Consider the following 12585-nt stretch of genomic DNA (forward strand, 5'->3'; position numbering starts at 1 on the left):
GCTACAGTCCATGGGGTCGCAAAGAGTCTAACAGGACTGAGCAAAAAGTCCTCTGAGGTCCAAAGAAGCTCTGGGTTCCATCCCCAGTCTGGAGGGAAGAGGTTTCTTCCTACCTGTCCTGTTTCCTTGGAAGATGCTGATGGCCACGTGCTGTGGAGCATCTGTGACAGAAGGATAAGCAGGATCAACATTCGTGGCGAGGGAGTGGGCGGGCACTGGTGCCATGTAAACAACCGAGTGGGCAGCCCTTCCTGTTCAGCTGCAAGACCCTGATGTCAAGCCCCACCACAGCTTCCCCTGCCCGCACACCCTCAGGCCCCCTGGGCGTCCTCACCCCTCACTCACAGGTGACATTGAGCAGGATGGACCGCTCCACCATCGCCCCACTTGTGGGGAACTTCACCTGACAGGTGAGCCTGGTTCCATGGTCCTGGGGCCGTGGGGTGAGGGTGAGCACCGACGAGAAGGGGGTCCTGGGGCCCAGGGAGCTGGAGGCAGCTGATGTCCAGGAGAAGGTGGGGGGCGTGGCACGCTCACAGGCCCAGGGCACAGAGCAGGTCAGGTTCCCCGGGCGGCCGGGCTCCAGGGCCCCCGGGCTGCGGACTTGGGGCTGGTGGGTGAGGGCTGGTGAGGGCAGAGAGAAGGATAGGGCGGGTCCCCTTGGCATCTTGTTGGCCTGCCCCGGGATCTTGTCGTGGCGCCCCCACCCCAGCCCTGCTTTCCCGTGCCCCTTTCTTTCCCTGAGCGACCCTACCGTACCTGTCACGTTCAGAAAAAGCATCTTGTTTAGATATGGGAATTTACTGAAGTGTGTCTCGACTTGAAAGAAGTATGTCCCGCTGTCCCCTGCTTTGACATCCGTGATGCTCAGGCTGCAGTTTCTGGCCTGGGGCTCCCCGGGGATGGAGAATCGCCCCTGGGTCCCCTCATGCAGCTTCTGTTCTGGCTTGTTCGTGGCCACTGGGGGATCGCGTTTTGTATCTGCCCCTTCCCGGAACCAAAACATGTAGAACTTTCCAAAGGAAACCCAGGGGAGGGAAAATCTGCAGGGTACGAAGACACACAGGCCCTCCTGCACTGTCACATTCTGCCGCAGTTCCAGGCGCTGAGCTAGGGGTGCTGGGCAGAGGGAGAAAGTCAGCCTGGAGCTCCAGTGCCTGCCCCAGTGTGAGTGTGTGTCGGGGCGGGGGTGGGGGGGGGGTTCCCTATGCCCCTCAGCCCACTCACCTCCCCACAGCACCGGCAGCAGCAGCAGCAACAGCCGCATCCCTTCCCTGATGTCCTCTGGGGCAGGATCCACCTTCTGGATCCCTCTGAAGGAGAAGGCCAAGCTGCAGATAAGGGGTGGGTGGAGGAAGCTCAACCAGGAAGCTGCGGTGAGGATACCAGGCCACAAGCCCCTAAGAGGAAACTTCCGGCTTAGAGAGTCAGCTGTGGTTGGCCCTGCTGAGATCATTCTGCTGTTTCTGCCTATTGGAAGGTGACCCCTGAGGATGGGAGGAGGCACGGGGCTTGCCCGAGTGAGGCAGCAAGGAAGGATGAGAGCCCCCGAGTCCTGCCTCCTGGGCTCCTGCCCTGTTTTCTGCACTGGATAAGGGGGTTCCCCTATCTAGCTCCCCAAGACTCATGTTCTGGGGAATCCTCGTGGAGGCAGCCTGTTAGGGATGGAACTGGAGATATCCTACATGAGCACCAGGGGCAGAAGAAGGTATAGATGAGGCAAGAGAAGCAACACATGCCTTTACTTCATTCATTCACAAACTAACAAAACAGGACAGATTTGGGGACTTCCCTGGTGGTCTGGTGGTTAAGAATCCACCTTGCAGCACAGGGGACGTGGGTTTGATCCCTGGTTGGGGAACTAAGATCCCACATGCCGTGGGGCAGCCAAGCCCACGTGCCACAACTACTGAAGCCTGTGCGCTCTGGAGCCTGCGTGCCACAACTGGAGACAAGCCTGTGTACCACAACCAAAGAGCTGTGCGCCGCTGCTAAGACCCAACACGGCCAAAATGTGTTTTTTTTCTTAAACAAAAAAGACAGGTTTGAATCAGTTCTCACCCTCAACTAGCTCAAATAGTAGGGGAAGACAAACAAACCTGAGCTTTATTTAAGGGCAACGGGGAGCCACGGAAGGTTCTTGAGTAGAAGCAGGACAGAGTCATATAGGTATAACATGCTCTTGCTGAAGCCAGTGTAGGGAACAGCTGGAAGGGAGAGGGTGGAGGCCAAAAGGAAGCTTCTGTGATTGGGAAGAAGAGAACCACGCCTGAGGGGAGATAGCAGCCTGGGGGATGGAGAAGGGACGCCATTGAAGACACTTTGAGGAAGTGAGATTTGAAGGGAGGCGTAGGGGGCCGGGGAGAGAGAGGCGTCTAGAGTGACTCTCTGAGCCCTGACTCCAGCGACTAGGGGGTGGGGGGTGGAAGTGCCACGGCCAAGAGCAGGATAAATGTGCAGACGGGGGCTGAGAAGGTAGCAGAGCTGCCCCAGGAGGTGGACACATAGACACACTCACCGAGCGGCGGGCAGAGGGCCCTGGGCAGGGCAGTGGGAACCTGCACACCTGCATGCCCGCACACCCCCGATTAAGCTTGACTGTGAGGTGTAGGGAGAGCTGGTGGTGGTGACCAAGACGGCCTGGTCAGGAAGAGAACAGGTGGTTATTGGTGACCCCGGTGAGAGTTTTGTCAGGGAGCGGAGAGAGGGGGCAGCAGCCAGACAGCAGGGAACAGAGAGGTGAGGCGAATGCAGGGTCGGTGGGGGGGGGGGGGCGGTGGATTGTGGAATCCCATTGACCACCTTTAGCCTTCTCGCATTTAAGCTTGAAGAACCCACTTCTGCCCTGAGCAGCAGGAACCGCCCCTCCATCACTGCCCCAGAGGAGTGCTTCCTTCCTACCTGTGCCATTTCCTTGGAGGGGGCCAATAGCCCAGGCTCTTGGAGCATTTGGAGTGGAGATAAGAAGGTATTTTCTCCTTCATTCATGGGGCGAGATGATGACTTTAACTCTGGCTGGATCTGCAGAAGGGTGGCGAGGCAAGAATACTGGAGTGGGTTGCCATGCCCTCTTCCAGGGAATCTTCCTGACCCAGGGATCGAACCTGCATCTCTTACGTCTCCTGCGTGGTGGTGGGGGATTGTTGTGGTTTCTTCTCCCTTTTCAGGCCAGGCTTCTGGCCAAGCATCACGTCCTACAGGCGCTGCAACTGGGCCCCTCCTCAGGGACCCAGGTGTCCTGACCAACACTGAGAAGGTATGCTGAACCTGATTGGGGCCAGGAGCTCAGCCGAGTGGGGAGAGACAGCCTGAGCTGCTAGCGTCTGAGGGAGCTGCTTAAAGCAGTTGAGTCAAAATGAAAATAACAATTAAGCCTTTAATCACCTATTGTGATGATATAAGCAACAGTCTAAATGGAAAAGCAGTGACTCCCCCATGTTCCAGAATGGTTGCAGGGGTGTTAAAGATGTGATTCTAATTGTTAAGGGGAAAAAAATTATTCTTGGCACTTCTTTTTTTCATTTTTAAAAAAAATCGGAGTATAGTTGTTTTATACTGCTATGTCTGTTTCTGCTGTTCAGCAAAGCGAATCAACCATATGTTTACATATACCCCCTCTTTTTGAATTTCCTTTCCATTTAGGTCACCACAGAGCAGAAAGTAGAGTTCCCTGTGCTGCACAATAAGTTCTCACTAGTTATTTGTTTTATACACTGCTGTTGTTTAGGTGCTCAATCACATCTGATTCTCTGCGACCCCATGGACCCCACCAGGCTCCTCTGTCCATGGGATTCTCCAGGCAAGAATACTGGAGTGGGTGGCCATGCCCTCCTCCAGGGGATCTTCCTGACCCAAGGATCGAACCTGCATCTCTTACATCTCCTGCATTGGCAGGTGGGTTCTTTACCACTAGCTCCACCAGGGAACCTGACACATTGTAGTATATATAGGTGAATCCCAATCTCCCAATTCACCCCACCACCCACCCTTCGCTGCTTGGCAACCACACATTTGTTCCTCCCATTTGTGTCTCTGTTTCTGCTCATGACACTTAAGGAACCACGAAGCAGACTTCATTCAGGACCTTTGTCATAGGTTCAGGGACCCCCGCAATGGGGGTTTGCCGCAGGGGAAAGAGACCAGGCTCAACTCTGACAACGATGAGGAAGACTGGGGATTTATTGCCAAAGAGGAGGGTGAGGGGTCAGCAGATGGAAAATTACTGAAAGGAAACATCGGGGGAAAGGGGGGTTCTGGCTAAACTGACCCACCAGGTTCTTGCTGAAGGCAGGACAGGATGACCAGACAGCAGCTGGGGGCTGGAGGATGAGGAAGCCCATCAGATATGGAGGGTAAGGGATGTGGGTTACACTGACTTCCCTGGTGGTGGAGTGGGTAAGAATCCACCTGCCAGTGCAGGGGACATGTGTTTGATTCTTGGTCCCGCAAGATTACACGTGGTGCAGGGCAGTGAAAGTCCGTGTACCACAGCTACTGAGCCTGGACTCTGGAGCCAGCAAGCCACAACTCCTGAAGCCCACGTGCTTGGCGCCTGTGCTCCCCAACAAGAGAAGCCACCGTGAAAGCCAGTGCACCGCAACAAGGAGTAACCCCCGCTCTCTGCAAACAGAGGAAGCCTTCACGCAGCAATGAAGACCCAGCACAACCAAAAATAAATCAGTTAAAAAAAAGAACTTGAAGAGCCTGGCTAGAGTTGAGCCACGGGGAGAATCTTTGTCAAGGGGTCTGATGGGCCAGCACAGACATGAGGGTCATTTCATGTACCAGCGACCCAGAACAAAAAGCTGCAGATCTGTGGATCCTGGGTTGGGGCGTAGGGGTAGGCATGGAAAAGTACTGAGTCCTGAATCAGAGTGGGGCAAAGTGTCAAGTTTTCCTCCTCCTCCCCCTGCATTAGAAGGCCTCGGAAGAGGTGCCTGAAGACCTCTGCCCAAGGCTTCAGATAGACAGACCAAGAATGAGCTAGGAATGCAAAAATGTGAAGAGCATGACAGGCCAGAGCAGTCTGAGTCCTTCTCTGCAACTCCTTTCAGAGACTGCACAGACAACATCCCCATGAGGCCAGCCGAGGAATGCTTTTGTGTTTGCCTATGATCAGGTCAGAAAAATCACCTGTAGGTTTGTAGCCATAAGCTGAACTCCTCGGATGGCTCTGTGCACAGACCTTTTGCCTCCTGTGGCTTTCCAGGTGGCTCAGTGATAAGGAATCTGCCTGCAATGCAGGAGCCGTAGGAGATATGGGTTCGATCCCTGGGCCAGGAAGATCCCCTGGAGAAGGAAACAGCAACACACTCCAGTATTCCTGCCTGGGAAAATCCCATGGATAGAGAAGCTACCCCTGTGGGCTACATACAGTCCATGGGGTCGCAAAAGAGTCGAACACAACTTAGCAACTAAACAGCAACATCTATCACCTCCTAGGAAGGTCTCCTGAAAACACAGGGCTGGTGTCGTGATCTCTTCTTTAAAATTTATTTATTTTTAATATTTTCATTGGAGTATAGTTCATTTGCGATGTTGTGTTAAGTTTCAGGTGTACAGCAAAGTGAATCAGTTGTATATATGTATGTTATATATAATGTGTGTATCCTGGTGTCTTGTTCTTGGGACCCGAGCATATGGGTGAATAATAAGGAATGGGGAGCCTTGGGTCCCGTGGAGGAGAGAAGTATCTTCCTACTGGACTTTGAGCTGTTTAGACTCTAAGACAGTTGGGCTTCAGGTTAAAGGGATGTAGATTTTGGGATATTCTGGTATAAGGTGGAGAGAAGGAAAAGATTCAGACCTCAAAAAGGAGATCCTGAGAGTCCACCTCAGCTTCCCCTGGGATCGTGAACGCTTCTCTCCACCTTTCAGATAAGAAGCACCTGTGTTCCTGTCTCTAGGGTCCTCTGCTGGGGATCCTTGACTACTTGTCACACTCAGATATATAAGGAGTCGTGCACGCGTGCTCAGTCACTTAGTTGTGTCTGACTCTTCTCGACCTTTGTAGCCCTTTAAAGTCCACTGTCCATGGGATTTTGCAGGCAAGAATACTGGAGCGGGTTGCCATTTCCTACTCCAGGGGAATCTTCCCTACCCAGAGATCAATCCTGTGTCTCCTGCATTGGCAGGCAGATTCTTTATCACTGGGCCACCTGGGAAGCCCCATATTGGGAGTCATTTTTCACATGATATTTCTCTACCTGAAAGTATTCTCACTTTCCTGCACCTTGGCAAATCTAATGCTTAGAGAGCAACTGTGGGCCCCTGGGCCCCACAGAAGGTTGGACTGGCCCCAGAGAGTTTCTTCCAGATTTTGATGGGGGTCTGTGGGTGGAAAGGGATTACAGTATCTACTGGACACCTCTGGGATCTGAAGGTGGATGTTGAGTGGGCTAAAGTCAGTCCAGAAAACCCAAGGGTTGAAGTGAACAGGATGGGAAGCATGAGTCCTCCTTCACCACCCTCAGTGAAGGTTAACACCTGCACCATCCTCCAGGGACCACTGCAGGAAACAGAGCCTCTGACTGCAGCCCCACCCAGAAACCTCCTCCTCACATCTGCTGCCCTCCCAGCTGCAGCCACAGCGGCAGCAACATCTCTGGGCTCCAGAGGCTAATCGAGTCACCTGACACCATCTGATTAGTCTCCTAGCTTAGAGGTGGGGGCGACCATGGGGTGGCAAGAGAACTGGGACACTTCTTGGGTTGAAGTGTATGACTTCTGTATCAGTCTTCTCTCTTCAGCAGAAATAGCCCTCTCTCCTTTGCGCCACCGGGGCGGGGGTTGGGGGGAAGTGAAAGCCGAGCTGTTCTCTCTTGGGGCCACAGTTGTCTTATACCCTGAAACCCTGACTTTCACCCCCGCAGACCAACTCCCACTTCCCTTAAGTGAGATGTGGAGTTTCGGGGTCTATTTTCCCCACATAGGTTTCTCGGAGCCTGGTTAGAACCTAGACAGGGAGGCTTTTATCCTGTTCATTACCAGTCCCCAAGCCCGTCCCACTTCTTCGCATCAGAACGTACCCACAGCGGGATCGCTCTTTCCAGCCAAGAGAGCATGTGGTCCCCAGAAGCGGGTGTGGCGCTGTCCATGGTGCTGAAGCGTGGTCGGGTTTGAAGCTTGGGAATCATTGAAATATGCAGAAAGGTCTGACTAGACACGAATCAGATCTGGACCTCAGGCCAGGAAAGCAGCTGAGTCAGAAGGGTTCGGCCTGCCGAGGAAGGAGAAGATCAGGGAGGGGCCGACCCTCTGGTCTGGGGGCTTGTCTTTCCCTGAGGCTCTCCTTCTTCCTTCTTCTTTACACTCTTAAAATCCTCTGGGTTCTGCCAGGCCACTGGATTAAAGTCAGCTGCAGCTCCCACCCCCCTCACCTCCCACTGACTTCTTGTTTTGAGAGAAAAATAAAGTCCTACTGGTTAAGGTTCCTGAAAGTCAGCTTTTGTTTTTTTTTAAACTTAGAGTGAAATGCATTTCTAATTGATACAGTCTGTGGAGAAGACTCCTCCAATTCCATTTAAAGCCAACACGACGTTTTCCACAAGTGCCCTACTCTCATGAGAGTGCGTGGTATGCCTGACTTTTTTCACTTTTGCTAATTCAAGAGTAGAGAAACAGTATTATATCTTTTCTTTGCATTGATGTGATTATAAATAACTTTTCTCATCTTTTAAAATTAACTGTAACCCCTGTCTGTGAATTATCTATTCAAAGGGGGACTTCCCTGGTGGTGCAGTGGATAAGAATCCACCTGCCAGTGCAGGGGACATGGGTCCGATCCCTGGTCCAGAAAGATTACATATGGCTCAGAGCAACTAAGCCCTTGTGTCACAACTACTGAGCCCACATGCTGCAAGGACCAAAGCCTGCACACTTAGGGCCTGTGTTCCACAACAAGAGAAGGCACTGCTGTGAGACGCCGCGCACCGCAACAGAGTAGCCCCCGCTCACAGCAACTGGAGAAAGCCCGAGCAAAGCAACAAAGATTCAGTGCAGCCAAAAATTTAAAAAATAATAAAAAAACTTAAAAATCTACTCAAAGGGTTTACACAGAAGGACTGTGGCGTTTTCCTGATCAACCTCTCTAGAGACTCTGATCTCATCCCTATTACTAACCTTGTGTGCTGTGCTAAGTTGCTTCAGTTGTGTCCGACTCTATGCAACACTATGGAGTGTACCCACAAGGCTCCTGTGTCCATGGAATTCTTCAGGCAAGAATACTAGAGTGAGTTGCCATGCCCTCCTCCAGGGGATCCTCCCAGGGATCAAACCTGCCTCTCTTGTGTCTCCTGCATTGGCAGATGGCTTCTTTACCACTAGCCCCACCTGGAAAGCCCATTATTAACCTTAGAATTATTAACCAATGAAACACATACCCCTAAATTTCAAAGTTATGGTTTTATAAATAGTTTTTAATGTTTATGTGATTGGCATCCTACAGTACACATTTTCTTTCCTGACTATTTCCACTTGATGTCAGCTGAAAATTTTTTTTATGGTGAAGTGTATAATGTTCAGAAGATAAACGGGTAAGTGTGCACTGCAGTGATGTACCACACAGCAAATGCAGTCAGTTCACAAAATATCTCCAGTTTGAAATATCAAGTATGGCCAGTTCCCCAAATAGCTCAACAGTCTACACTCCCACCACAGAGCATGAAGTTCCTATTTGCTCACGTCTCTGCAACACTTGCTATTATCTGCCTTTTGGGTTTTCCAATCTGACATGTGTAGAGCAGTATCTGGTTTCTGTGTGGTGTTTTTCCATTAACACTGTGTTTGAGCATCTCAATGTGGACTTGTTTTCCATTCATATTTCCACATTTCTGAAATAAATATTCATATTCTTTGCTATTTTTATATTGGCTTGTTTTTCTTCTTGTTGATTTGTGGAAATTTTGGTGCATTCTAATTAAAAAGCTCTTGTGAGCTTAAATGAAGGAAATAATTGCTCCCATTCTGCCATTTCTCGATTAAATTTATCTCCGTTGTCCTTCATTTTGATGTGATCAAATCTGTGTGGCGCTGGTCACAGCACTGTGGGATGCAACACTTTGTACTCCTAAAAGTATCCATGATCTTGGCTTTTACACGAACCATTTCCATGTTTTCTTTATAGTTTTATCACCAACGTATCCCTAGAAAGTACAGTTCACATAAGCCTATTTTTGAACTTTTTAATAAGTATAACCATATTGTATGTCATTGCCTGTGTCTTGCTTCATTTTTTTTATTGTGGTATAATTTACATATAATGAAGATAGATTTAGGCACATTTGTAAATAATGGATTTATACCCAACAAGTAATTTTTAAAATAAGTAATAGACTTTATTTTTTTGGACAGTGTTAGGTTTACAGAAAAATTGAGCAGATACTACAGGCAGCTCCCATATGTACCTCGACCCCCTCACATTCTTCCATCTTGCATTACTGTAGAATATTTGTTACAGTTAATGAACCAATACTGACACATTACCATCAACTGAAGTCCGTAGTTTTCATTGAAGTTCTCTCTTTGTGTTATCCAGTTCTATGGGTTTTGACAAAAGCATAATATCATATCCACCATTACAGTATCTTACATATTTTATCATATATGGATGATATACACTTTATATGACATACAGATCTATATATATAATAAGTAATTTTTATATTATGTATTTATGTATACTGCACATGTTTTAATGGGTTTTGATAAATGGATACATCCACCTCAACCAAGATGTGGAATATTTCCATCACTGCTCAAATTTTCCTTATACTAGCCCTCGCCTGTGGCAGCCTTCCTATCACCATAGCTTAGTTTTAGCCATATTAGAACTTCAGAGAAATGGAATCGTAATCACGTACTCTTTCACGGCTGGCTTCTTGGGATTCTTGCATGAGGTTGGCCCCTGCATTGGCAGTTCAATTCATTTCATTGCTGAGTAGACTCTCCAGAATAGGAGGTCCAGAACTGTCTGCTTCCCGTGCCTGCCCTCAAGTTCTGGAGAACTGTCCCTGGGGTGGGGGTCGCTCCTGCTTATCTCACATGCTCCATCGAAGACCTGGGGCCTCTGGGGCAAACTCACATCAGCAGGCAAGTCCCCTCTGGGCTTCTGCTCTGACAACTCCAGGAGCCCAAAGATGGTGGGCATCAGGAGGCTCCAACCAGAGCCGCAGGAGAGAGTGGGGCTGGGCTGGGAAGGAGAATCCTGTAGCCTCGACAATGTGGCCTGACCCAGGGGCTCTGCAGAGGCACCAAGAAGCCCTTGAAAGGCAGTGACCATATGGCCACTCATCCACCATTCTCTCTACATCAATTTCTGGAGACCCATGGAGAAGGTCATGGGGCTAGGCACTGATGGTAGACAAAGATCAGGAAAACTGAACAGCAATCAAACAAACAAACAAACAAAAGAAGCCCACAAGAGATTTGGACTACACTTAATGAAACTTAATCACAGGCCTGCCACCTTATAACTGTGAGAATATGAAGCTATGACTAGCTGTAGTTTCCAAAATGTGGAGGAAGGTACTAACCACAGGTGTGAGAGTGACATTCGATGAGGCTTGTGAAACCCTGAGCATCTGCTTTGCACTTGACAAACACTGGACCCTAAATAATCCCTAATTTGGGGTTTCAAGTAACTCATTCCAACAGGAAACCATCATCAATCTGCTCATCAGCCCATCACTGACCCTTACCATGTCCTCAGGGACCCAAGGAGACGCCAACACTGACCCACTCATCCATTCACAAAGGACCTCAACACTCACTGCCCAATGTCTCTCGTTGAATGGCTCCCATATGCTTCCTTTAGTCCCCCATTTTACTGATTTCATAGGTCCTCAATCACTGGCCCCCTGAATGTATTACAATGTAAACCTCAAAGCCCTCTGATTCCTGAAGCTCCCGTTCCCAATCAGTCACTGCTTCCTACGGTCCCCTAAGCAGTGGATCACTTCCCCAAATGTCCCCCGGCCCCAGGGATGGTTCTCAAGAACCAGGGGGCAGACACAGGAGCAGATCTGGACTCCCTGTTCCTGAGACAAGCTGGATCCTCCTGCTGAGAGCAAACCACAAGGGGCCTTCTTTCCTTGTCCACAGGCCTTCTGTATTACCAAGGTAACCATGGTCTGGCTGATGAAGAAGTGTGTGTCTGTTAGAACAGATGTGCTGGGGAGAGTGATGGGGAATCTGTAGGATGAGTATTGGGGGTGGGTCCAGGGTGAGTGATGGAGGAGATTTACAGTGGGTCATAGTGGGCAGGGTCTTTGAGGAGAGTGATCTCTTCCAGGGCATTGGGGAGGGGGGTGAATGATGGGGGCTGTGTAAGGTGAGTGATGCGAGGGTCTTTGGGCTGTGTGACAGGGAGTCTGTGGGGTGAATGATGAGGTTCTGAGTGTTGGGGGCAAGTTGGATGTATGGTTCATGAAATTTAACCCTCTCCTTTTGTTTTTCTGTATGTATATGCATCAGTACTTTTGTAACCATTAAACTCCAAGTGTAGTTTTACTGTTGGGTTTTATATCATTGGTTCATGAGACCTGCTCATTTGAGGACAGTGAACATGCATCTGAGGAGGGACTCAAGTTTTGAAACTTACAGGAGATGAAGCTGGTTGAGCCCTTGGCACCTGCCTGGCACGTAGTAAACAGTGAATAAAATAAAAGTCAGGTATCAGGTACCATGTTTAATTTCCACATAATCCTGTCAGCTAACTATTACGTTCATTATTATACCCATTCTGTGGATGAGGAAATGGAGGCTGAGTGCTGTTACATAACTTGCCTTAAGGCCAAAAAGGAAGTAAAAGGATGTACAGGGAATCAGTCCAACATCTGCCTCATTTTAAACTGCACACAATCGCCACTATCCCATGTGGTTCCCTATATGACAGCCATTTCCATTTCCTGTTGCCTTCAGACAGCTTAAGTTTTGGAGTGGCCATGTCTGTTGTGCCTACTCTGAGCTACTGGACATTTCACTGCCTATCCATGACACCCTACATAGCCCAGCCTTTCCAACAAAGATAAAAGTTAAATTCACCATACCCAACCTCGCACCATGACCTGAAAAACTCACAGATCTGTATCATATCAGGACACTGAATCACTGATTATCTCCCGTCTGAAGATAAGGCTGCCAGAGGATCCTGAAATGCCCCTGAGTCACTGACATGGTCCAAGCTCTGACATCATTAATCTATCTGATTGCTACTAATTTCACAAATCTTCAAATAATCCCCCAAACAAGGCTTGAAATATGGCATTCCAATGGAAACCCATCAAGAATCTGTTCAACTGCCAGTCAGTGACTTTTAACACATTCACTGGGACCCATAGAAGAGCCAACAATGACCATTTCCCCAAACACTGTCAACACTCACCATTTGGAAGCAATGCAGTCACAAACTCCCATCACTGTCTCCTACACCTCCAGTCAACTGGCCTCAACATGCTCACAATTTCAGCTCTCCTCAGCACCCCATGCTACCAACTCCTGTTACCACTCACTGGCCCCCCAAGTGTGCTACAACATGACCCTCAAGTCCTGCAGTCCCTGAAGCTCCCAGACTCTCAGTCAATTCCC

The 12585-nt window shown here is 49.4% G+C and overlaps 1 protein-coding gene across 1 annotated transcript in view; it reads right to left on the reverse strand.

Moving 5' to 3' along the window:
- Positions 1-12585, reverse strand: part of LOC129631735 (sialic acid-binding Ig-like lectin 6) — a 53239-nt gene that overhangs the window by 7212 nt on the left and 33442 nt on the right. Inside the window, exons 1-4 of the mRNA XM_055552964.1 lie at positions 2902-3025; positions 1228-1400; positions 760-1119; positions 346-624 (exon numbers count right to left, since the gene is read on the reverse strand). Of these exons, the coding sequence (XP_055408939.1) occupies positions 346-624; positions 760-1119; positions 1228-1400; positions 2902-2984 (895 nt within the window). The 5' untranslated portion in view covers positions 2985-3025. Of the gene's footprint in view, positions 1-345; positions 625-759; positions 1120-1227; positions 1401-2901 lie in introns of the transcript that reaches the window.

The sequence above is a fragment of the Bubalus kerabau genome, chromosome 17 (assembly GCF_029407905.1).
Source record: "Bubalus kerabau isolate K-KA32 ecotype Philippines breed swamp buffalo chromosome 17, PCC_UOA_SB_1v2, whole genome shotgun sequence".
NCBI lineage: Eukaryota > Metazoa > Chordata > Mammalia > Artiodactyla > Bovidae > Bubalus > Bubalus kerabau.